General features: G+C 40.6%; 1 protein-coding gene across 1 annotated transcript in view; it reads left to right on the top strand.

Moving 5' to 3' along the window:
* Nucleotides 1–25,537, top strand: part of AKAP6 (A-kinase anchoring protein 6) — a 496,794-nt gene that overhangs the window by 219,343 nt on the left and 251,914 nt on the right. The window contains exon 4 of the mRNA XM_065872063.1: nucleotides 9,425–11,191. Within this exon, the coding sequence (XP_065728135.1) occupies nucleotides 9,425–11,191 (1,767 nt within the window). The remainder of the gene's footprint in view (nucleotides 1–9,424; nucleotides 11,192–25,537) is intronic.

Genomic DNA, 25,537 nt, shown 5'->3' with positions numbered 1-25,537 from the left:
CAAGGGACCAGGAAGCAGGATTTGAAGTAATATGTAAGCAGAGGTCAGATCATGAAGATGAAAAGCCGTATTAAAAAGTCATGTTAAGAGAAGTGGACTTTATTTTGAGGATAACAGAAGAGTTTGTTCAGGGAATTGATGTGATTCAATTCACGGTTTAGAAAATCATTCTGGTTGCAGTGAGTCATATGGACTTTAGAATTTTGCACAACCAGTATATTTAGATTTTTTTGTACTCATAGTAAACATAGTTTAAAGAGTTTGCTGCTGTTAATCTTGATTCATAGCTTAAGAATGAACACTGTAAAGTTAAATCCAAGTGAACTCTCCTATTCCCAAATAAAACTGACATATATGTCAGAACGAGAGAGAAAGAGAGAGAGAGGGAGAGGCATTGTGCTAGCTAAGTAGGGGCTATATATACGTGTGTGTGGATGGATGGATGGATAGATAAATAGATGGATGGATAGATGGACGGATGGATAGGTAGGTAGGTAGGTAGATAGATAGATAGATACCATGTATAGATACATAGAGTGTGTGTGTATGTATATAGTCCCTTGACTCTTGAAACCCAGTTTAGTGCTCTACTGTTGATTTTGTGGAAAATATGTATTATACAAGTTTAGAAGGCATTAATATAAATGTGTATTAAAAGGCCTTATAAAGAGTGTTGCATCTCATTAAGTTATTAATGTTTCAGTGGCTCCAACATTATCAACAACACAAAACAAATCTGGACTTCTTCTCATAAATGATTTCTATTTGTTGATTATTGTTTTTGTAATAATGATGCTCTTGCTGTGGCAAATTCCCTGCAGGCCCTGGAAGTTTCTGGGAATGAAAATCTACTGGGCTCACCTCTAACTTTAGGTCACAGTCTTTGTTTTCATTTAGCTTTTCCTCATATTGTGGCAATGAGGGAGGTGATACAGACTTCCGTAGAGTTCCTTTTAAAATCGTAGAATGAATATGTAGGTGTGTGAGATAGTCCTCAGATGCCATCCATCCCAAGTGGGATCCCTAGAAGGTTCCTGATTGGGACCCTTGTGGTTATGGGAAACAACAAAGAATCCCGAACTAGTCAACTCTGCCCTAAGTCTGGTGTTCAGGAGGAGGTGTATGCTAATGAGGTGGGAGATCAGAGATGGGGAAGGTTTGTCTAAACTCTGAAGAGACAGTACTTTAGATATCTACCTGGTATCTCCAATCTGTACATTCTGCTTTTGCTTCTGCCCATGTGTTTTCCTGGCTCTGTCCAGAATCCAGTATTGATCAGCCATCAGATCTGCCCACTTTCAACCACTTAGAGGGGGCCTTAGAAATCATTGAGTCAAACCAACTCATATTACCTATTTATTTATTCATTCAATAAACATTTACTGACCACACCTCTGATTAGAGCTGGGGATATGAAAGTGCTCTAGGGTTTATTGTTGCTGTTGTTATTGGTGTTTTGTGGAATATGTTCATCATGTGTTTATTTGAACTTGTATTATTCACAAAGTGGTAGCCCAAGAAAGATGAAAAGCCACTGAGACTATCTAGTTGTTACTGGCCACTATTTTCACAGCTATGTAGTGAGTTTATATTAAGTAGTACCCATCATGGGTCTCACAATGTGAGCTCAACAATTATTTACAGATTCGATTGAAAGCAATTCAGTGCATTTTCATGTTTGAAGTCAGTCTTTAGTCCTGTTGTAGAGATGCAGGAATACGTTGTATGAGGGGTAAAGGAACAGTGGATTCTCAGCCATCTGCTTTGTGGACATTTCTCTGTGAATTGAAACACTGTCTCCATTACCGTCTTTCCTGAAGCAATGGATTCCTGATCTTATTTGTTAGTTGTATTTGTTTCTGTCAGCACACTGGAACTGTGGAAAATAGGAAGAGAATTAGGATAAAATTCTCAGCTTTATCAGAATAAATTCAGCTGTGAAAGATTTATAGAATGAAGAGGGAGATGGCGTAAAACATGCGGATAAACTAGAATAGTAAATGTCCTTCCAGTGAAGGTAAATTCATTTTTCTCTTTTTGGAAATCAGTTGAGTTTCATAGCCCATTAAAGAATAGGTTTGGGGCTTCCCTGGTGGCACAGTGGTTGAGAGTCCGCCTGCCGATGCGGGGGAGGCGGGTTCGTGCCCCGGTCCGGGAAGATCGCACGTGCCGTGGAGCGGCTGGGGCCGTGAGCCCTGGCCGCTGAGCCTGCGTGTCTGGAGCCTGTGCTCCGCAACGGGAGAGGCCACAACAGTGAGAGGCCCGCGTACCGCAAAAAAAAAAAAAAAAAAAATAGGTTTGAAAGTCAAGAAAGTGGCAAGTTCTCTTTCTGTCCGTACAAAAACAAAGTGAGTTTTATTCCTTTATTTAAATATGGAGCAGACCATATCTTGTAAACAAATTGGCAAATGCCTTACTGAAACAAAACCAGCTGAACAAACAAAAAATACTTTAGGGAAAAGCTCCCATTGTGTAAAAAATGTGTTATACCGAAATTTTCTATATTTCAGATACTGTGATAAGCAATTTATATTTCTTGTTTCATTTAGTAAGGAGGGCAATGTGTATTAAAAGTAGTTCCATTTCAATATTACTCCATATTACATCCATAAAAAAGAATGAAAGATTGCCATTTGCAGCAACATGGATGGACCTAGAGATTATCATACTAAGTGAAGTAAGTCAGACAGAGAAGGACAAATACTATATGATTATCACTTATATGTGGAATCTAAAAAATAATATAAATGAATTTACTCACAAAACAGAAACAGACTCAGAGACATAGAAAACAAACTTATGGTTACCAAAGGGGAAAGGGAGGGAGGAGGGATGAATTAGGAGTATGGGATTAACAGATACAAACCACTGTATATAAATTAGATAAAACAAGGATTTACTGTATAGCACAGGGAAGTATATTCAGTATCTTGTAATAGTCTATAATGGAAAAGAAACTGAAAAAAATATATATGTAACTGAATCACTTTGCTGTACACCTGAAAATAACACAATATTGTAAATCAGCTATACGTCAATTTAAAAAAATAGTTCCATTTTATAGATGGAAAAATTGAGTTTAAGAGAGGCTAAGCGAATGCTTAAGGGCATAAACCTAAGAATAATTAAATAAAACAAGCAAAACTAGCTCTTAACTGATCTCTTGGTAAAAATAATAATAATTATTTCCTTCTTCCCTTCCTTCCTACTTTCCTTTCTACCTCCCCTAAATATTTATTGATTTCTTACTCTTTATAAGGCACTAGGCATTCAAAGATGAATAACACATGCTATTAAATGTTAGGAATCACCGTCATACTTTTGTTAGATCCTCAAACAGTTCTGGGAAGTTAGCAGGGCAAGTGCTATTATCCTTATTTTACAGATGATATTATTGTATCCATCTTACAGATAAGAAGACTGAGGCTGAGAGAGGTAGTCACACAGGTAGTGATAACTGTTAATAGTAGTAACACAATAGCGAACATTGATTAAGAACTTACCATATGCCAGATGGTGTGGTAAGCACTTTACCTAAATGATACTCCCCCTCTCAGTGGGAACACATTGGTCTTTCCAGAGCACTCACATCATTGCACTTTGTGTGTTCTTCCATGAGCACTTATCACAGGGCAATTTATATTACGACAAAGTGCGTGCTAGATTTGAACTTCGTGATTGTTGGCACCAGATCATAATCATCTCTGTGTCTCCCCCAGCACCTAGTTCGTGTCGCTGTATATAAAAGTCGATGAGTTGAACTGAAGTAAATAATGCAGATAATAACTGCTTTAAGTGTGGAAGAGGGAGATATCACTGTAGGTTGGTTGACTGGGATTGATCATGGAGATTAGCCATTTGACTCATAAATTCAGCCTGTAGAAAATGGAAATTGTCAAGAATTATTACTATAGTATAAATAAAAATATTGAAAGACTTTGTCTATTTTTCCTTTTCCCATCAGAAACTAAACTTTGCCTTGCTTCCCATTTCCCTATCATTGCTTATTCCTCTTCGTCCACTGCTGCTCTCTGCAAGGCAGTCAGAATCAGAGCACCAATGTGGGAGAGCTGAAAGGAATCTGAGCAAGGGTCTGGACCCTGTGGTCTGAGGACTCTGGGGAGCTGTCGCCTTCTTGTAAGAGGTCCATGAATTTATATGTTAGTAATTGAAGCATAACAAACACCATGTAGTGAAATTAAGGGAGGAAGGGTAGAGAGAGGCATACAAAATTTTTTGCCGTAACCATAATTGAAACAGTGAAATTCTGTTTTCAACTCTTCTGAGTAAGGTCACTAAATCAGGGCACAAAGTCAACTCTGAAATGGCAATGGACACTAATATAAACCTTGGGGGCATTTTAGTAGGGAGATCTTCAAATCTCTAAATTATAAGTATCAAATCTCATGTTCAGCTGGTGACAGAATTCACGGTTAAACAAAGAAAGATCTGAGAAGGCATTTGGACTTAGAACTTCAAACTTATTTATGGGTAAGGAACAAAGCAAAATTTCTTGTTTCAAATTCGGGAGGAAAAAGGGTTTCCTCGATGTCTGAGACAATATTGAAGCCAGCAGCAAAGTGAATAAATTGCTCATCAATAAAGTGAATAAGATACCATCTCCGTAGAACATAACCTTCATCTGAGAAACTGCTTCATAACATATTAGATGGGGGTCTGTTTGGACATTGCTAGGCTGCCATGACACAGCTAAAAGCACTACAAAATAAAATGTGGTATTTCTAAAATAAAAAGGCCAGTAAAAACAATATGCACTCTTCCCCTACCTCCATATCCACCTGAGACTTTATTACTTACATGCATTAGAGAACTATCTGGGAAGGTGGTCCAGTAGAAAGCAGTGGGACTAAAATATTAGTATTACTAAGCAATGTTTTAAGAAGTGAAACTCATTATTTATCTGCTGTGAGAAACTTCAGAGAACTTTATTTTTTTAAAATTGCCTCTGCACTGTGAAATGTCGAAAAATACTTTTGAGGAATGCTCTTAAATAATAGCCAACTGTGTTAAAATATATGGGTAGATGCTTGCCACTTGGTCTTTAGGATGTGAAATGCATATGCTATGTGCTGTTTTTTTGTTTTGTTTTTCAGGGAGAGATTTTTCTTTTCACATTAAAAAATGCAGTATGAATTAAAACTAGTTACCCCTGAATGACAATCAGCCATGCACAGCAGTAGTTGGCCTGATTGGCAACAGGATGGGAGAGGGCTCCCTTTGGAGCATTAAGTGGTTTTTTTTTGTTTTTTTGTTTTTTTGCGGTACGCAGGCCTCTCACTGCTGTGGCCTCTCCCGTTGTGGAGCACAGGCTCCGGATGCGCAGGCTCAGAGGCCATGGCTCACGGGCCCAGCCGCTCCGCGGCATGCGGGATCCTCCCAGACCGGGGCACGAATCCGCGTCCCCCGCACCGGCAGGTGGACTCCCAACCACTGTGCCACCAGGGAAGCCCCATTAAGTGTTTTTGAGTATGGTATTTTCTTTTCCAAACGAAGGACTGGCTAGGGAAGGGATCTTCAGGGGAAGACTTAGGAAAAGGCAGCCATACCCTATTATCTAGATGTCTCATGCCATATGTTCAGCTAACATCATTACCTGTTATTTTTGAACAAGACAGTATCCCCTGGTCTTAACGTTCTGTGACCACCAAAATTGGGATCAAATACTTTCCCATGGTTATGGTATTCCTTGCCTGTCCAGAAGCGGGTAGCTGACATTTTCATGGGTCTAATTTTTACCTGAACTCTCACATCTCTTTTTTTCTGTTCATCATAGGAACATGTTTCCTTAATGCCTCTTTGACCTCACTTAAGTAGATGCAGTGCTGTAACTTTGTGATAAAAATGATTAAAAATAATGTAAATTTCAACTAGTTAATAATTTAAATACTAACTTATGGGATAGCTTTGGAGCTTAATCGCTATTTATAGTACTATTTTTGTAAAGGAGTAAGTTCTAAACATTGAACAACCAAATAAAAAAACTTTTAGTAAATGCAACCAGCTTTTAAATTGGAGTTTCCTCTATTATTCTCTTGAAAGTTGCATGAACTGTGACTTTTGTTTGACTGGCTCATTCCTTGGTGTTTTGGGCTTCTGACTTCTTTCTTTAAAGATCCTGCTCCAGATATGAAGCATAAAAGCCGAACAATTCCAGTTAGACCATTTTTGTTGAGATTGGCAGTTAATATGGTTTCTTACTTTGTGCAGTATAATTTAGCATAGGGACACTTCTCATTTTGATGAAACTTCCCCCCTTGGTATGTTTGATTAGTAAAAAAATATATAATAGGGCTTCCCTGGTGGCGCAGTGGTTGAGAGTCCGCCTGCCGATGCAGGGGACACAGATTCGTGCCCCGGTCCGGGAGGATCCCACATGCCGCGGAGCAGCTGGGCCCATGAGCCATGGCCGCTGAGCCTGCGCGTCCGGAGCCTGTGCTCCAGAACGGGAGAGGCCACAACAGTGAGAGGCCCGCGTACTGCAAAAAAAAAAAAAAAATATATATATATATATATACACACACACATATATAATAAGTAATAAGAGTAAGCATTCATTGAGAACCTATCCATGTGCCAGACTTGTGTCTTACATCTGTCTTCTTTAAGGCGCACAACAGCCCTATGCATGGCTTATTGTTTCATTTTTACAGATGAGGGAAATGAGGCTTAGTGATATCAAACTACTGGTTCCTGATCACATGAATAATTAGTGCTTGAGCTAGAATTTAACTCTGAGGTTTGGGCTTTTAGTTACTAGAATCAACGAAAACTACATAATCAGAGGAATAAACTTCATGAAGGCATAGAGATACATTCCAAAATGTCTTCATTCATTCATTCATTCAACAGATGTATCTTTGAATTCTGTGTAGCTCACTGTGCTAAGTGTTGCAGGTATCCTGGAAAGTCAGCCATTTTCTATGTGATTTATACTCTGTGGTGCTTACAAACTAGTGGGATAAACAGATTAATCAAATAATCACAATAATATGTATTTAAAGCTTGAGATAAATATTTAAAGGACAAACAACATAGTTTTATGAGTGCTTATAAGAAAAGATTCTGACTTAGGTGGGTGTTTAGAATCTTGCAGAAGTGAAGCTTGATCTGAGGTCTGAGGGGTGAGTAAAAATTAACTAGTTAAGAGTTTTACAGGTGGGAAGCTTTCTTGGCAGAGGAAATAGCATGTGCAAAGGCTCTGGGGCAGGAGGAACACATTCAAAAACTGGAGGGATGATACCGTAGCTGGGTGCAGCCAGGGAGGGGAGAGTGGCTTGAGAGAGGCCTCTTCATGTCTGTTCTTAAAGGGTTTGGGTTTTAACCTAGCAGCAGGAAGTTAATAAAGGATTTTAAGCAGAGAAGTAATAGCATCAAGACTTGAAATTTGTAAAGGTTACTCTGGTGGCAATGTGCAGGACAAACTGGAGGAGGGGGTATGTCCGTTTAAAATAACATCCAGTGAATCAGAGAAAATTATGGCACAGGGGTCAAATTATGGGTCAGACAGCCTTTGTTTAAGGCTTAGCTCAGCCTTAGTCCCGAGGCTGTGTGCTAGTTATGCACCTTCTTTTGGCTCAGCTCCACTTACGTAAAACAGGGACAATCATACAGACCCCAGAAGAAAATTGTTTTGAGGATTAAATGAAAAAGTAGTAGTGGCAATCAACCACCCCCATTTATAAGATGAGGACATTGAGGCCTAGAAAGGTAAAATGAGGTTTTTCGTCATTATTATTTATCTGGATGTTGTGGAATAAGAGTGAAGGGAGTGGGCTTCCCTGGTGGCGCAGTGATTGAGAGTCCGCCTGCCGATGCAGGGGACACGGGTTCGTGTCCCGGTCCGGGAAGATCCCACATGCTGTGGAGCGGCTGGGCCCATGAGCCATGGCTGCTGAGCCTGCGTGTCTGGAGCCTGTGCTCCACAACGGGAGAGGCCACAGCAGTGAGAGGCCCGTGTACCGCAAAAAAAAAAAAAAAAAAAAAGAGTGAAGGGAGTAGGAGGTAAAGGCAAGGTAAAGGTCTGAAGGGAGAGAACAAAGCAAAACAAACAAATGGCCCCTAAAACTTGATGTAAGGTCCTCGAAAGGCCAGATCTTGGGATAACGTGGTTGAAATGATACAGGGTCCTGCTCACCCCATCCCTCCTCCAGGAGAACAGAGATCTGGGGATATAGCCACCCTTTACTTTTCAGTTTTCTTCCTTCATCTCCTAAGGGGCTAGATTAGACCAGCTATCCTTCAGCCTGGTAGGCATGTAGGATTCCAGGGGTCCTTCTGCCCCGAACAAATCATCAAGTAAAAGTCTCCCCATTTGTTGTGTGATAACAGCAACTGCGTTAGTAATGAGAAAAGAACCTGAATTATACAACTAAAGATTAAAAAATTAAAAACATTTACTTATAATACTATTTTTTAGCATAGGGGAATTTCACATCAGCTTACCTTGAAGGAAGGTGGGCACTTGGTATCTAGCACACACAAATGGAAATGGGGATGGGGGTGGAGGGTAGGGGAGAGTGCACACAGAGGGCGGGGGATGGGGGCTAAGATGATACACTTTTGACTCATTAATTTTCTCCAGGATTTCCTGTGTTTACCTTTAAAAGGTGGGGACAAACAGAAGTTGGCCTTGAACTATTTTTGTTATGTATGCAAATTCAGTAGTTCATCTTCTTGTGATTTGTGAATATATATTTAACACAACAGACTTACTATAATTAATTATTCTACTTTAAAATATTTACTGAGCATCTACTATGAGCTCGCCACTGTGGTAGGTGATGGGGTGATAAGCAAAAGAGACATCCATGGAGATTTCACTCTCATGTTATTTTGTTTTCAGAAATGTTATTACTTAAGGCATCACTTAAGAAATGCTTACTAAATGAAAAATACACTATTTTAAAATAGAAAGTTAGGGTAAGAATGGTTATTTTTGGCTTGGCCTTGACCATTTCTATCAAGGCTCTGTTCTCCAAATTAAAGAAAAATCCTTAAATATTTAAGAACAGGATACTATATAAAGCAATATGATAATGAATATGCCTTTTTATATCTCAAACCAGAAGCAATTGAGATTGAAGCAATTTTTTTTTTTTTTTTTGCGATACGCGGGCCTCTCACCGTTGTGGCCTCTCCCACTGCGGAGCACAGGCTCCGGACAAACAGGCTCAGCAGCCATGGCTCACAGGCCCAGCTGCTCCGCGGCACGTGGGGTCCTCCCGGACTGCGGCACGAACCCGCCTCCCCTGCATCGGCAGGCGGACTCTCAACCACTGCGCCACCAGGGAAGTCCCAATTGAAGCATTTTTGACCTTTATAGTGGCCTCTGCTGAGATTTCATGTGAGCAGCAGTTGAATATAATGTTGCCTTTACTGAAACTGTTTCCGTTGTCTGTTTCAGGACCGGCTTGATGCTCTAACAGAAGTGGATGACTCAGGACAGTTAACTATCAAATGCTCTCAGAATTACTTGTCTCTGGATTGTGGCATTACTGCTTTCGAACTGTCTGACTACAGTCCAAGTGAGGATTTGCTCAGTGGCCTGGGTGATATGACCTCTAGCCAGGTCAAAACCAAACCCTTTGACTCTTGGAGCTACAGTGAAATGGAAAAGGAGTTCCCTGAGCTTATCCGAAGCGTTGGGTTACTTACGGTGGCTCCTGACGCGGTCCCTTCCAACTGCAGCGAAGCAGTTAGTGCGGAGGCGTCTCAGGTGTCTCTTTCAGCAGGTGACAGAGGTGGATGTGAGGAAGACAGTGCGGCCACAGCGGAGGAGCAGCCAGGCTTGACGCAGGGGCTATCATCTTCAGGGGAAGCTCTGACAAATGCTGGACAAACCTCTTTGGAGACTGTGAAGCAAGAATCTGATTCCTCTTCCCAACTTGGGGCAAAGAATCAACAGTCTCTTCCTTGTGAAAATGCAACCCCCAAGCGATCCATCAGAGATTGCTTTAATTATAACGAGGACTCTCCCACACAGCCCACGTTGCCAAAAAGAGGGCTTTTCCTTAAAGAGGAGACTTTTAATAATAATCTGAAAGGCGCTGGTGGCAAGAAGCAGGTGGTTGATCTCAAGCCTGAGATGAGCAGGAGCGCGCCTTCCCTGGCGGACCCTCTTGACAGAGCTAAACTTTGCCTGGTGTTACAGTCGTCTCACCCCAACAGACCTTGTGCCGCCAGCTACTCACATGAGTGTTTGCACAAGGTGGGGGATGGGAATCTTGAAAACACCGTCACAAGTCACATTAAGGAGATCTCCTCCAGCCTGGGGAGGTTGAATGACGGCCATAAAGAGAAACTTCGACTTAAAAAGCCTCACAAGACCGTAGAAGAGGTGCCTTCATGCCAGACACCTAAACAGGACCCCAGTTCAGGCAAGCAAGCCCAAAGCACTAGGAGCTCAGTAGTGCCGAATGGAATTCCTTCTAGCACTTCCAAGGCCATAGAGGGGCCAGAAACAGATTCTGCTTCCACATCCTCACTTGAGCCGTATAACCAGAGTAGTTGGAATGCCAAATTGCCGGTGCAGTCAGAAACATCCAGTTCACCACCTTTTAGTCCAAGCAGTGAGTCCTCTGCTGGCTCAGACAACGTCACGTCTGTGGTACCCCTTCTTTCAGAACACAAAAGCAAAAAAAGCTACACCTCCTCCCCAAGTCACGTCACCAGGAACGGTCAGGTTGTGGAGGCCTGGTATGGCTCTGATGAGTACCTAGCACTGCCCTCTCACCTTAAGCAGACAGAAGTATTAGCTTTGAAGTTGGAAAACCTAACAAAGCTTCTGCCTCAGAAACCCAGGGGAGAAACCATTCAGAATATTGATGACTGGGAACTGTCTGAAATGAATTCAGATTCTGAGATCTATCCAACATACCATGTCAAGAAGAAGCATACAAGGCTAGGCAGGGTGTCTCCAAGCTCATCCAGTGATATAGCCTCTTCGCTCGGGGAGAGCATTGAATCTGGCCCCCTTAGTGACCTTCCTTCCGACGAGGAGTTGTGTGTGCCTCTCTCTGGCGTGAAAAAATACATTGATGAGAAGTCAGAGAGAGCTTCATCCTCTGAGAAAAATGAGAGCCATTCCACTACAAAGTCTGCTTTAATTCAGAAACTGATGCAAGATATTCAACACCAAGACAACTATGAAGCCATATGGGAAAAAATAGAGGTAAGGGTGGTCTTCTTAATCGGAATGATTTCTTACCTGATTTTTGGAAGTATTGCTGGGAAAAGGTGAGCTCTTCCCCACCCCATGATAAAAGGTGTTGCTATTTTTGATAAACATAACCGATTCCCTAAAGGAAGAAAAAAAAAAAAAACACGATGATCACTGAGTTGTAACAGTGGCATCACTAGGAACTGCCCTTGTCTGTGCATTAGCTTGATGTGTCCCTGCTGATATACATCTCTCTGTTGATACTGCTCAAACCTAGCATGGCTCCTGATGAGTGGTGGACCCCATTGAACGGAATACAAAATAAGGTAGAACAGTAGCTGTGCACACGCCAGTACCTCAGGAACACATGAATGGAAAGTTCCAGTTACCCTCAGTGCTTTTTTGATTTGTTGGTTCTAACCCCAGAATAGCTCTCACATCTCCAATATTAACTTCTTGTAGAAAAAGACCAGGTATTTCTAATTTATCAGGAATTTTTTTCTTCAGTCTTCCTCCTCTGGCTAATAACCATGCTACCTATACTCTGTACCATCCATGGGCTCTGAGATTGGGGAGTTGATATTTTGGGTAAATCTGTACTTTGAGAACAAATTGTTATGTGATGGAATCTTTAAGGACAGACATCAAAATTCTCAGAATTCAGCTCCTTAATGTAAGCTGTGATTTAAGATAGTGGATAAAAGTATAGTACATATGGGTACATAAAACAAAGAGGGTAAAGCGAACAGCAATATATAATAATCGTAACATATATTAAGAATTGTTTATTAAGTATTTATGTGTCCAACCCTCACAACAACCCTAATATTAACCCCATTTTACGTAGAGGAGACTGAGGCTGAGAGAGACCAGGCAGTCTGCTCTAGAACCCATACTATTAACTAAATGCTCCCATGCCTCTCCATTAGGAAGTGACTAGTATGTACTACATGTAAATACTGTAGTATTGTAGAGAAGAAATAATATCAGTAGAGCTAGGATTTGCCCGGGAAGTTCTTGTGAAATAATAAACCTTCACCGGGGCTTTGAAGGATGTGCCAGGATTTAGAGAGAAGGAAGGTGGGCATTTCAGGTAGAAGGAGCAAAAACCAAAACGCAAAGGTGGGTATTGGGAATGAGCATGGTATTGGGGTCCACAGCTGTCTTGACTGGAAGGTCAGTGAGCAGAGAGCAATAAAAGTTTCCATACATTTAATACACCTGGTAGCTGCAAGGCCCTGATGGCCAGACCAAGGCAATTAGGATTTGTTTACCAGGCATCCATGGTAACTTCTCTGAAAGGGACTGAGAATAGTTATACAACTAACAATAACTCATGCTCCTTGGGCTCTTATTTTGTGCTGGTTCTGTGCTAAGGGCTTTACATGCCTTATTCTACTTAAGTCCTGGGAGGTAAGAACTTTTCAGATGAAGATGCTAAGGCAGATTATGGTTAGGAAACTCGCTCAAGGCCTCACAGCTAGTGAGTGCAGAGCCAGAATTTGAACCCAGAGCCGGCACACTTAAAGCAGTGTGTGCCATGGCCTCCAATAGCCTTTCTGGAGGGCCTAATTGGCAATAACAGGAAAGACGGTCATGGCAGCCATGGCAGTGACCAGTGCAGAGATGCCTGTGGCAGCCAGTGTTAGGGGCTGCTGTGATGGAGGATGGGCGAATGGGGGGCGCTGTTGATAAAGTGAACGGGATCCAGGAAACTGGTTCCAGCCCTTGCACAATCATTAAAGCCAGGAGTGGCCCACAGCTAATGCTGCTCCATTCTGGGCCTCGTTTCTTTTTTGTAAATAGAGGATGTTTTAAGCAGATGATGGCTATTATAGCAACTTCCAATGGAAGCATCCCTTTATTCCATAGGTCTCCAGAGATGAAGCTAAGTTTTCAGTCTCTAGGGACTGGTGTAGTTTTAATAGAAGGAAACATTTGGATGGGTAGCCTCTTGAGGTGGAGGTGAGGCAGGTAATTTTTAAAAATACATGCACTGATATTGAGTCTATGATGAAACTTTTAAGAGGAAATGTAGGCCGTTGGAAATACTGTCTTGGAATTGGGATATGAAGTGAAATCTGAAAGGGGATTAAGCCCCTTCCTCAGCCCAACTTCCTTTCAATGCTTCAGGCAGGGGTGACTACAAATCCCCATGTCAGTTGACCTTGGGTATCACATTCTAGCTTTGACCTCCTCCATATAGTGACCCAGAAAACGTATTCAACCAGGAAAATATAATAAGAGAGGGTATAATTTAACATCTTCCTTGTATCAGGCAAATACTTGGCACTTGATCTGAAGTAGTGCTCTCATAAGATTCTCAAAACAGCCGTACAAGGTAGGTTTTATTCTCTTACATTGACCACTTCTCTTCCTCTCCAGTACTCCCACTCTGGTCCTAGCCACCATCACCTCCTGCCTGGATTACTGAGGTAGCCTCCTAACTGGTTTCCCTGCTTCCATTCTGCTCCCCTTACAGTCTATTCCCAACAAAGCAGCCAGAGTGATCCTTTTAAAACATAAATCAGGGATTTCCCTGGTGGTCCAGTGGTTAAGAATCCACCTTCCAATGCAGGGAATGCAGGTTCGATCTCTGTTCGGCTTGGGGGGGGCGACTAAGACCCCACATGCTGCGGGACAGCTAAGCCCGCGCGCCACAACCACTGAGTCTGCGTGCTTCGATTAGAGAGCCCTCATGCCGCAAACTACAGAGCCCACACATTCTGGAGCCCGTGCATCACAACTAAGACCCAACACAGCCAGAAAAACCAAAAACATAAATCAGATCATGTCACCCCTCTGCTCAAAACTCTGCAACAGCTCCCATGGCATTCAGAGACCCTACATGGACTGGTCCCCTGATTTCCTTTCTGACTCATTTCCAACTGCTCTTCCCCATGCTCACTTCACTCCATTCCCACTGGACCCTTTGCCGTTCCCGGAACAAGCTGGGTACACCCCTGCCTTTCAGACCTTTGTCAGCTCCCTCTGGCTGCACATTCTCTGTCAGATGCATTTTTTTCCTAATTCCTCCACCTCCTGAGACTTGGTCAAATAATAATTTCTTAGGGAAGGTTACCCTGACCACCTTTTAAAAAGTGTGACCTGACTTCTTTTTCTTTTCTTCTACAGCTCTCACCATATTCTGTAATTTTATATCATTCTCTTATTTAGCATGTGTATTATTATTAATTTTTGTCTCCCCCTGCTAGACTGGGAGATCTGTGAAGGCAGACATTTTTATCTGTGTAGCTTGCTAGTGAATCTCATGTACCTAGAACATTGCCTGCTACGTAGTAGGTGCTCAATAAAGGTTGTTGGATGAAAGGATGAATGAGTCCCCATTTTAGAGTGGAGGAGAGGAGTTCAGAGAGATGAAATCACCTCTCCTAAGCTTCACAGCTAGTAGGTCATAGAGCCATGCTTCAAGCCCTATCTGCTTTGCTCTTCCCACTAGATAAAGTCTTGGGAATAGAAGAATTCCCTGAGAGACTGAGGACAGATGGAGAAGAGAAGAGGAGGACAACTGACTTTCAAGTTTTAGCCCAGTTACGAGGCAGGAGTAAGGAAGAGGCCTAGTTGTGGGGACCAGGAAGGAACAGGATTCTCGGGTATTAAGTAAATGAAGGGAGAAGAGATGTGTAGTATGATGAACACTAGCTTCATTCTTTGCAAAATGGAGATCAAGAAGAATAAGGATAAAGAAAAAAAAAATAACCTTCAACCTTTAGATTTGTTTTAAAGAGTCAATGAGGACCTTAGAACTCGTCCTGAAAGACATGACTCCATTAGGTTGGACTCATTGGTACCAAGTTAATGGATGCATGACGTAGCTGATTCCTTTTCTCCCCAGAGATATAAATGTCTTCAAATGCTAGATTATGGTGTCCCAGCTATAGTTCAATGACTCAGCTGTTTGTTAGCATTTTATCTCAGAGACATCTATAACCCAATTTAAAAACCCAATCTTTGGTGCCAGCTAAGAATGTCCTTGCACATAAATTATTTCAGATTCAGTGCAGCAAATATTTGTCTGAGTGCTTGATCTTTGTAACTAGGCTATGTAAAATTGCAGTCTAGTCTGTGGTAGCAGCACAAAGACAGTCACCCTTGCTGCTGCCTAGAGGTAGAGCTGGGATGTGGTCAGTAATACCAGGTTAATGGGAATATAGAAGAGGTTTGGTCCTGGGATTAACTTGGCACTGATTTCTGCATTTCTTTTTCCAAGAGGTAAAATGGTCCAGATAGGATCCATCCTATCTTTCACCCTCATTTCGACCATATGTTGACACATCAATGATACCACACTGATGATGGCAGTCATTAAAGAAATATCATGTTGTCCTGTGTTCTCTTTTCCTTCTTCTTCCATTGTGGTAAAAAACATAACATAAAATTTGTCTTCCTAACCATTTTTAAGTGTACAGTTCAGTAGTAAGTGTATTCATATTGTGAAACAGATCTCCAGAACTTTTTCATCTTGCAAATCTGAAACTCCATAACAATTAAACAACTGCCCTTTCCCCCTCTCCTCCAGCCCTTGGTGGGCACAGTTCTACTTTTTGTTTCTATGAATTTGACTACTTTAGATGCCTCACATAATTGGAATCATATAATATTTGTCTTTTTGTGACTGGTTTGTTTCACTTAGCATAATGTCCTCAAGATTCATCCATGTTGCAACATATGACAGGATTTCCTTCCTTTTTAAGGGTGAATAATTCCATTGTATGTATATACCACGTTTTGTTTACCCATTCATCTGTGGAGGGATATTTGACTTGCTTCCACTTCTTGGCTATTGTGAATAATGCTGTTATGAACATAGGTGTGCAAGTACCTCTTCAAGACCCTGATTTCAATTCTGTGGGTATGTACCCATAAATTGGATAGGATTGCTGCTGGACCATATGGTAGTTTTACTTTTAATTTTTTGAGAAATCACCATACCATTTTCCGTCATGGTTGCTCCATTTTACAATCCCAACAACAGTGCACAAGAGTTTCAGTTTCTCCATATCCTCATCAACAATTGTTATTTTCTGGGGGTTTTTTTTGGTTTTTTTTAAAGATAGCAACCATCCTAATGGGTGTGAGGTAATATCTCATTATGATTTTTTAAACATCTTTATTGGATTATAATTGCTTTACAATGGTGTGTTAGTTTCTGCTGTATAACAAAGTGAATCAGCTATACGTATACATATATCCCCATATCCCCTCCCTCTTGCATTTCCCTCCCACCCTCCCTATCCCACCCCTCCAGGCGGTCACAGAGCACGGAGCTGATCTCCCTGTGCTGTGCGGCTGCTTCCCACTAGCTATTTTACATTTGGATTTGGTAGTGTACATATGTCAATGCTGCTCTCTCACTTTGTCCCAGCTTACACTTTCCCCGTCCCGTGTCCTCAAGTCCATTCTCTATGTCTGAGTCTTTATTCCTGTCCTTCCCCTAGGTTCTTCAGAACCACTTTCTTTTTTAGATTCCATATATATGTGTTAGCATATGGTATTTGTTTTTCTCTTTCTGACTTACTTTTTCTTTACTTCACTCTGTATGACTTACTTTTTCTTTACTTTTTCTTTACTTTCTTTACTTTTTCTTTACTTTTTCTTCACTCTGTATGACTTACTTTTTCTTTACTTTTTCTTTACTTTCTTTACTTACTTTTTCTTTACTTCACTCTGTATGACAGTCTCTAGGTCCGTCCACCTCACTACAAATAACTCAATTTCGTTTCCTCTTATGGCTGAGTAATATTCCATTGTATGTATGTGCCACATCTTCTTATCCATTCATCTGTCGATGGACACTTAGGTAGCTTCCACGTCCTGGCTATTGTCAGTAGAGCTGCAGTGAACATTGTGACACATCACTCTTTTGAATTATCTCATTATGATTTTGATTTGCGTTTCTCTGATGATTAGTGATGTTGAACATCTTTACATATGCTTGTTGGCCATTTGTATATCCTCTTTGGAAGAATGTCTATTCAAGTATGTTGTCCACTTTTTAAATTGGGTTATTTGATTTTTTTGTTGTTGAGTTGTAGGAGTTCTTTATATTCTGGATCTTAACCTTTTATTATATATTTGATTTGCAAACATTTTCTCCCATTCCTTTTCACTCTGTTGATTGGGCCCTTTGATGCACAAAATTTTTAAAGGATGATGTGGCCCCATTTGTCTCTTTTTGCTTTTGTTGGCTGTGCTTTTGGTGTCATATCCAAGAAATCATTGCCAAGACCCATGTCATGAGGCTTTTATTTTATGTTTTCTTTTAGGAGTTTTACAGTTTAAGTCTTGGGTTTAAGTCTTTGAGTTATTTTGTATTTTATCTCAGTGTGATTACCTCTCATACTTTAAAGATCTCACCCCTAGCTTTTTTGCATGGTAGGACACAACTTCAAGAGACAAGATTCGTCTTTAGAAAAACACTTGGGAGTCACTCTGTTTAAAAAGTCCTGTCTGCCATTCTTTACTTGATTTGAAACACAGCTGTATTTTTCTTTATTTGTCCCCAGAGTAACTTATAATCAAGGTCTGCTGTAAATTTAATTCTCACCTGCCTTTGATGTTTCTTCTATACCAACCACATAGCAATTTTCCTAGAGTTGGTGGAGTGGTAGTCTGCACTTTGGTGTTTATAATGATCTCTTAAGAGCATCCTATCAGATAGGAAGCATTTTAAGGTTATTGGATTCCACTGTTCTTCACTGGCATTTCGTTTCGTATGTGCCTTTCCCTTATGCTAACCTTTTCCCTCACAGTTGCTAGTCTTCCTCCTGTATCTGAATTCTCTCTCTTCCTTATATCTTCTCTCCTATTCTTTTTCTTTACTATTCTTCTGGAATATATAGTTTTCACTCTCTGGCACCTATTTTCCCTTTTAATTTCCTTCCCCAAGAGTATCTTCTACTTTCTTTCTCTGATGTTATCCTAGAGATTCTCAGATTCCGAATATGAGAGGAGACTATGAGTTGGCTCTTCATCACCATTCGAGCATGAACCCTTGATCTTCTCAGTACATTTCTTAGTCTTAGAAATATGTATCCAGAGGGTTGAGGAACTGTTTAGATGCAAGAATAAACAATTCAGTTTAAATATCAAGGAAGAAGCTACATTTTTAAAGAGTTGGGAAGGCTCAGCTTTGTGATTAAAATTGGAAGATTCAGGAGTCCTAAAAGATCACAAATTGAACATAAATTGATAGTACAGATTACTATTCAACAAGCGGTGTTAGTAGCAGAATGCTGTAGGAACTCTGAACATTCTTCTTTATGCTATGCACAATCTAAAATTTTGTTTTAAATTCTGGACTTAGAATTTGAAAGGGATAGGACAACATAATTCTAGGCTCTGTTTATTAAATAAGATAATATTTGATAAGTCTCAAGTGGAAAGTTACACAATGGGAGAGCAGAGGAAGGAAGATAACAAGTGTACCTGGACCAAGCATCACAGAAGGTGGACTACTTGAGCTGGACCTTGAATAATGAGTAGAATTTAGGAGAGATGAGAAGGCAGAATGTTAGTGACAGAAGCTTTGGTATAAGCTAAGGTTGAGGGCAAGAATATTTAAGGTATATTTGGGAAATAGTAAAGGGTGTAGGCTAAACTGCTATAAACAAAGGGATCCCCAGATACATAACAAGAGGTAGGCAGACAATCCAGGGAAGATAGGGGCCATCTAGGGATCCAGATGCTTTCTCCCTGTTGCTACTATGGTGCACCAATGCTGTATCTGTGTTCCATCTCACCAGAAGGGGAACGTGGAGAGCACCCAGCGTTCTTCTCACAGACAGGACTTGGAAGTTGTACACATTTCTTCCGTTCACATCCCATTGGTCCAGACTTTGTCATATGGCATCACCTAACTGCAAAGGAGTTTGGGAAGTTAGCCTCTAGGCTATGAACTTTAGGAGGGAGTTGTTCTCTTAAACCAATTGCTGGTTAGAATAGAGTTAGTTGAAGGGAAGGGGACTATAAAGTTAGAAAGAAAAGACCAAAATATGAACTTTGAATTCCAAGTGTTTACATAGCACAGACACAAAATAAATACCTGTCTAATGAATGCATGAATAAGTGAGTGAGTGAATGTATCATTCAGATTGAACTTTTTCCTTGAGACCAGGAGTTACAAACTAAAATGACTCTAAGAGGGGTGGACAGATAATATAAATGAGTCATACAGCCGGGTGGACGTGGGGAGTGAAAGAGACTGAGTAACGGAGGGTAAGTGCCATGTCTAGAGGGCAGCCAACTGCTCCGTTCCAAGTGATTGTTGCATGGGAGTGTGGGCCCTGTGTGGCAAGATCTTGCAATTTTTAAAAAGAAGTAGCAAATCTGGGTTTTATGTGACACCTCCCAATTTGTTAAGTTTTGGTCTGAACAATTTAAAAACGGGCCAAATAAAACACATCCATAGGATAGGTTTAGCCTTCAAGTCACTAATTTGCAATCTTTCTGAAGAGGAGACATTACTTAAACTTTTTGGCTCAGATGGTTGGTAGTTTAAGGTTAATCTGGCCATGGTGTGCTGGATACAGCTCTAGCGAAGTGGTTCTTGGTTGTGGCTGCACATTTTAATCACCGGGGTGCTTTGAAAAAAAATTCCAACTTCAGCCTCCACCCAGAGCTATTAAATCAGACTCTTGAGGGATAGGTATTTTTTAAAGCTCCTTCATGCATTTCTGACATCCAGTCAAGGTTGGTAGCTAATGCTCTAAGACTAATTTTGAAGGTTATTGCTAAAAGGGTCTGAAAGGGTTTTGGAAGCCAACTAAGGAAAATAAAGAAACAGAGGTGGGAGATGTTATAAAAGACAAATCAGTACAATTTTGTGGCTTTTAAAAAATGAGATAGTAGAGGAAGGAGGTCAAAAGAGTTGAGACTTCAAGCTGAGGTTTGGGGCAGGGAGATGTAAGGACTTTAATAAATGGTTCCAAGGGACATAAGAGATTAAGATACACAGTTGATGAACGGAGCAAAGGTAAATGTTATCTTATATGCAAATGCTGTGGCCAAATCCAAGTTGAGAATTCTCAATTAATAACATTAAAAAATAAAGCTACACAGTTCTTTTTAAGGGTAATATTGTATGTATTTGTGTATAATTTATTTGTTGCAATGCCAGGAAAAAAACTAAATTAACATTACTAATGGATTTGTTAGGACAGTATGTCAAGGTCATTGCTCAAGGTTGCTGGAGAAGAACCATAGGGATCCAAAGCAAATACCTTCCTGGTTAACCCAGTAGGAATGTTTCAGTCCTGCGTCAGTTTGGTTTCTGCAGAGCTTAGCTGGGTCTCGAGCCTTTATCAGTCATGATTTAGCACCACCGTGAGGCTGCATCCAGTCAGTGCGTCTCATTTTTACCTTCTGAAATGTATATGGAAGGTGCAGTTTTTTGTTTGCAGTTTTAAACATTAGGATGAAAATAGTTCTTTGTTATTTTCTTGGTGTGAAAAAGCTATGATTAAATTGCATTTTGTTGTGTCAAGATGATGAAAGTTCCTAACTGCATTTGACAGCAAATATTTCTATGATGATGAAAATCAAGAGAGGAATAAATTCAGTGTTGCATTTTTAAATTTAACTAAAATTATTATTAGGATATTAGTGAATTCTTCTTTATCCTTAAGCCTAAAGTAATGACTCTGTATTAGCCGTAGGATGTTTTAGAAAGGTAGCAATTAAAAGAACAAATAAAACCTTGACATATATTGCCTACTTATAACATGTCAGGCAAGATGCTAAGAGTTTTATTCATTTAACACATTTAATTCTCAAGAAAAAAAAATCCTCCTTTGATGAAGACACTTCTATTATATCCTTATTTTACCAATGAGGACAGAGATATTATACATAGAGAAGTTAGTAATTTACTTAAAGGTACAAGACTTAAAAGCAGGAACTTTGGGCTCAATTCACAGCCCCCTACTGTTTAATTATGAAAACTTGAATAAGTTGCTGAAAATTTACTGTTTAAATCTCCTAGTCTTTAAAATGGGATATTAATTATGTTTGTTACGCCATTGCACAGATTATTGTATGAAATTACAAAGAGCAACAGTTCGTTGTCAACTCTAAAGGCTACATAAATACTAGTCTTATCATTATTGTGACTTTTCCTATGAATTCAGGGAATAGCATCAACAATAACAGAAAGAACTAGAATAAGAATCTTAATTCTGCCCCTATGTAGCATTGTGACCTTGGAAACTTAACTCCCAAGCCTCAGTTTCGAAAAATAAACATTAGTAAAGAAATTGAATTGGCTGACCTCTTAAGATACTTCTCAGTTCTGAAATTTTATAAGAGACTAAGAGGCATAACTAAGAGATGCAGCCAGTTCTCTGCAAAATATTCACTGGAACATATCACTTCAACACGGAATTTCTTTCTGTTCCATGGAATTCTGGGTGAATCTCCCTTAGAAGACCGTAGTGGTAAGTGAGTGTGAGGCTCTGGCATTGGTGAGCCTGGAGGTATGCAGCTGTTCATGCTGCATTCCCAGTACTGTAATGTGAGAAGAACCAGACATCCTAGAGGAATTTGGGGCCTGGCTAGTGTTTGCTAGATGGCAAGAGACCAGGGACAATGGTGAACAGCACACAAGTGAGTAACCCAGTAAGAATTAGATATGGATTGGCCCGAATTTATAGCAAGTAAGGTCAGCTAAATGGAGCAGATTGGAAACATTCATCTTGGCAGATTTGCTGTTGTGATGTCTTAAAATTAACTGTCAGCACTGCTGTTTGTGCTCTCTTCTGACAGTATGGGGGCAGATCGTTCCAAGAGTGTGGGTTCTGTGTCCGGCTCACTCATGATGTCAGATCATGTCTGAGGCTCTTGATATCATTCTATAAAGATGATTGGCCTGAGATTTGCATGGTGAATAAGCAACTTTACCCAGGAAAGGTGCTGCCTGTATGCTGAGGCCCAGGTGCTTTCCATCTGTCAGGTAGATGAGGTTCTGTGTATTATCACCTATGTTACCTTGAGCAAGTGACTTGATCTCTCTTGCCCCAGTTTCCTCCCTTGCAAAATAGGGTTAAAAGTGTATCTTCCACATAGAGTTTTTTTTTTTTTTTTGGACCATTAAATGTGTAAAGAGCTTAGAATAGTACCTGGCATGTAGTAAGCATTCAATAAATGTTAGCTCTTGTGGTTGTTATTGTTGTTATTATTACTATTATGGGAGGGGAGGGGTGAGGCCTCAGCAGCTCCTTGTATGTAGATGGCTCTGGCCTTTTGGGATCAAATGCTACCACCCTATTTTCTTCTCCTACCTTCAGGCGTCTTGGTCATTATGAAGCTTCAACCTCCTACTCACCCCCAACCCACAATGGTTAAGGCCGCCTGTCCTCCTTCCTGGGACCTGTGATAGTCACCCTAGACCCTGCACCCCTCTTCCCTGTGAGACTCTGGGCCTTCTGCCTTGACAGATGATTCTTATGTTGTGTTAGAGATAATTCTCCTTTAACTGGCCCAATAATTTTAGTTAATGCACTTCTCTGACATCTTAGAAAGTTTATGTAGGGGAATTTATGCTATGAATGTGTGTTCAGATAAACACAAACAACCTTCTAGTTTATAATATTGTCACACAACAACTTATAAATAATATGTACTTATTTATGTATAATTTGTATTTATACATATTTATAATATGTATTTATAATTATGTACTTATAAATAGTAGTTCCCACAGCACTCTAACCAGAGGAATCTCATTACAATGTATTATGGGAAGAAAAAGGAAGGGACTACAATAAGTTTACAATTGCCCCTGAGACCCCTGACTGCTAAAGATAGAAAAATTAAGCAAGTGTGTTGAAAAGGTAGCACTAGGTTGGGATCATTTGCTGGGAGACGAGCATTGAAGCTGCGTCTTGAAGGATAGATATGGTGAGAGGAGTAGAAGACATTGGGAAGGTATGTGGAAGTCACCAAAGATCAGTTCCCTGTGTAACTAAAAGAGAACAGGTAAATCATCTGAACATCCCTGGCTTTGAAGGAGGCTCTATATGCAAGAACCACAGATGGTAACAGTAAGAAAGGTATGAGAAATTGTCCAACTTAATTCCCTCATTTTACAGCTAGAACATGCCTCTCTCAGGAGTGCTTCCTATTAGCACATGCTATTTTCTGGTTATACCAGATTTTGCAAAAAGCTTGTCACAAAGGGGCAGCAAGTAATTTTTTTGTTTGTTTTTTCAAGATCAACATAAATATGTTCCTAGCACGCCTCAGCTGTTGGCTTTTTATCTTTGTTGCCCTGATGGACTTTGAAGCAGATTTCCCTTCTCTGAATTTGGTATATGTTTCACAGTTTAATTTAGGGACATAACCGGTGTCGAGGACCACTGAGACAGACACAGAATGAGGGACTGGGGTGAATAAAATTGAGTGCATTGCACTGTGGGGCCTCAATCTGTAGAAGACACAGCGGATATGCCCCTACACACTGTTCCTAGGTTCTCTCCATGCCCATGGTCTCCAGCACCACCTGTATGTTGCTTTCTCCAACCTGGATCTTGCTCCACACCTCAGAAGCCAAACTCATGCTATCTAATTCCATGTTTATCATATACCTGCAAATTACTTCTTCCTTCTGAATATCTTATTGCTTCTTTCAGAGAATAGTACCTCCAACGAAAATTGAAAGCTGGCAGTCATCTCAGATTGTAACAAATTTCTCAAGTTTTTGAATCCATCACATTCAACTGGTCCTGTCCACTTTAACTTCTGTCTCTCTCTGCAGTCTTGCATGTTCCCTCCATGTCCACTGCTGCTACTCAGTCTAGCCCTCATCGACTTTTTCATGCAGTAGTGTAGCAGCCTTTTTACTGGCTTTTCTGATCTCAGCCTAACACCTGGCAATCCACTCTCCACACTGCAGTCAGAGCAAGTCTTCTCAGATGCTAATCAGATTATCCCTCTCTTCTGCTTCAGACCTGCAGTGACCACCCCCATCGTTCTTAGGATAAAGTCCTAACTCCGGAGCGAGGTGTAGGTGCCTGGCCCTTGGCCAGACTCTCCAACCTCATTTCTCAGTTTCCCTATTTGCCTCCAGAGCGTTAGACATCGGCTACTTAGATTTCTCAGAATGAACTGTTCTCTACTGGATTTTATCTCCCAAGAATGTTCTCTGTTCCTCTCAGTGCCCTCTATTCTTTTTCAGCTGGTCCAATGCCACCCAATCTAGATACTATACCCAATTAGGTAAACCAACAGTACTCTGGAATTTTACATTATTCTTTAAAACTCTAATTCTGTCCTTTTTTTTGAACTCTAGAAATTTTTCTCAAAAGATGTCCACAAAAACTTTAAAGTGAACAATTAGAGTTCTATACTTAAGGACACAGCACCTGCATTCTTCTGCCTCAGCTACCAACTGGCTGCCTGTTACCAATCAAGTAGTTAACCTTTCTGAGCCTCGGTTTCCTCACCTGTAAGATGGGGGCATTGAACTAGATGGGATGTAAGGGCCTTTTGAAGATCAGGGCTGTGCTTCTAATCTGCATGGGAATGCTCCTCCTTTTCAAGCAGATGTATTTTAAACGCTGTTTTCTATCTTCTTGGCTCCAATGACAGTGCAGTGGCTGAGTTGTTACCCTTTGCTGACTCACCGCCCTGAACTTCTCTGGTAGAAAGTTGGTTATTTTTTTGCTCATTCAATGTGATAAAATCTCCACATTGAGTTCCATTTTTTTCTAAAAGTATAACTTTGTTATTACTGAAGAACTGTATGTCCCCTAGAGAAAATTTAGCATATTTAGGTAAATAAGACTCAACAATCACAAGTGATCTTTTTAATAATTTTAGTATCTACAAACACTCCCATCTTGCTACATGCATTCTTGTTCCAGTTATTAGATTTACAAGGAGGCTTTACTAATCAGGAAAGTATTTATATCTAAACACAAGATTATAACAACATTTCAGCTCTGTACTTCAGTGTCAAGGAGACAGCCCTTTTCATTAAAACTGTATGGACATGTGAGGAAATGTTGTTTGTTAAAAGTGATTGATTAGCTCCAATAATCAATTGTTGGGGGAGACTTTGAGCTATAGAAAAAAGAGAGAAGGAAGAGGAGAGGAAGGGAGGGGAGTGAAAGAAAGGAGAGAGGAGGGAAGAACAAGGGAGTGAAGGGACGAGGGGGAGAGGAAGGAGAAGGAAAAGGCAAAAGAGAACAAGTAGTCAAGAAAGAAAGGAGAAAAGGAAGATGGAAGAGAGCACAGAGCAGGGAGAATTACCTAAAACACAGGTGGCAGTGATGGGAACGTTGAAGTCGTGTGGCACAGGCTGGGCTTCTCACAGAGGCTTGGGAAGTAAGAATGGACAAC

This window comes from Phocoena phocoena, chromosome 2 (assembly GCF_963924675.1).
Source record: "Phocoena phocoena chromosome 2, mPhoPho1.1, whole genome shotgun sequence".
NCBI classification, from domain to species: domain Eukaryota; kingdom Metazoa; phylum Chordata; class Mammalia; order Artiodactyla; family Phocoenidae; genus Phocoena; species Phocoena phocoena.
This window is presented reverse-complemented; position numbering and strand designations above follow the sequence as displayed.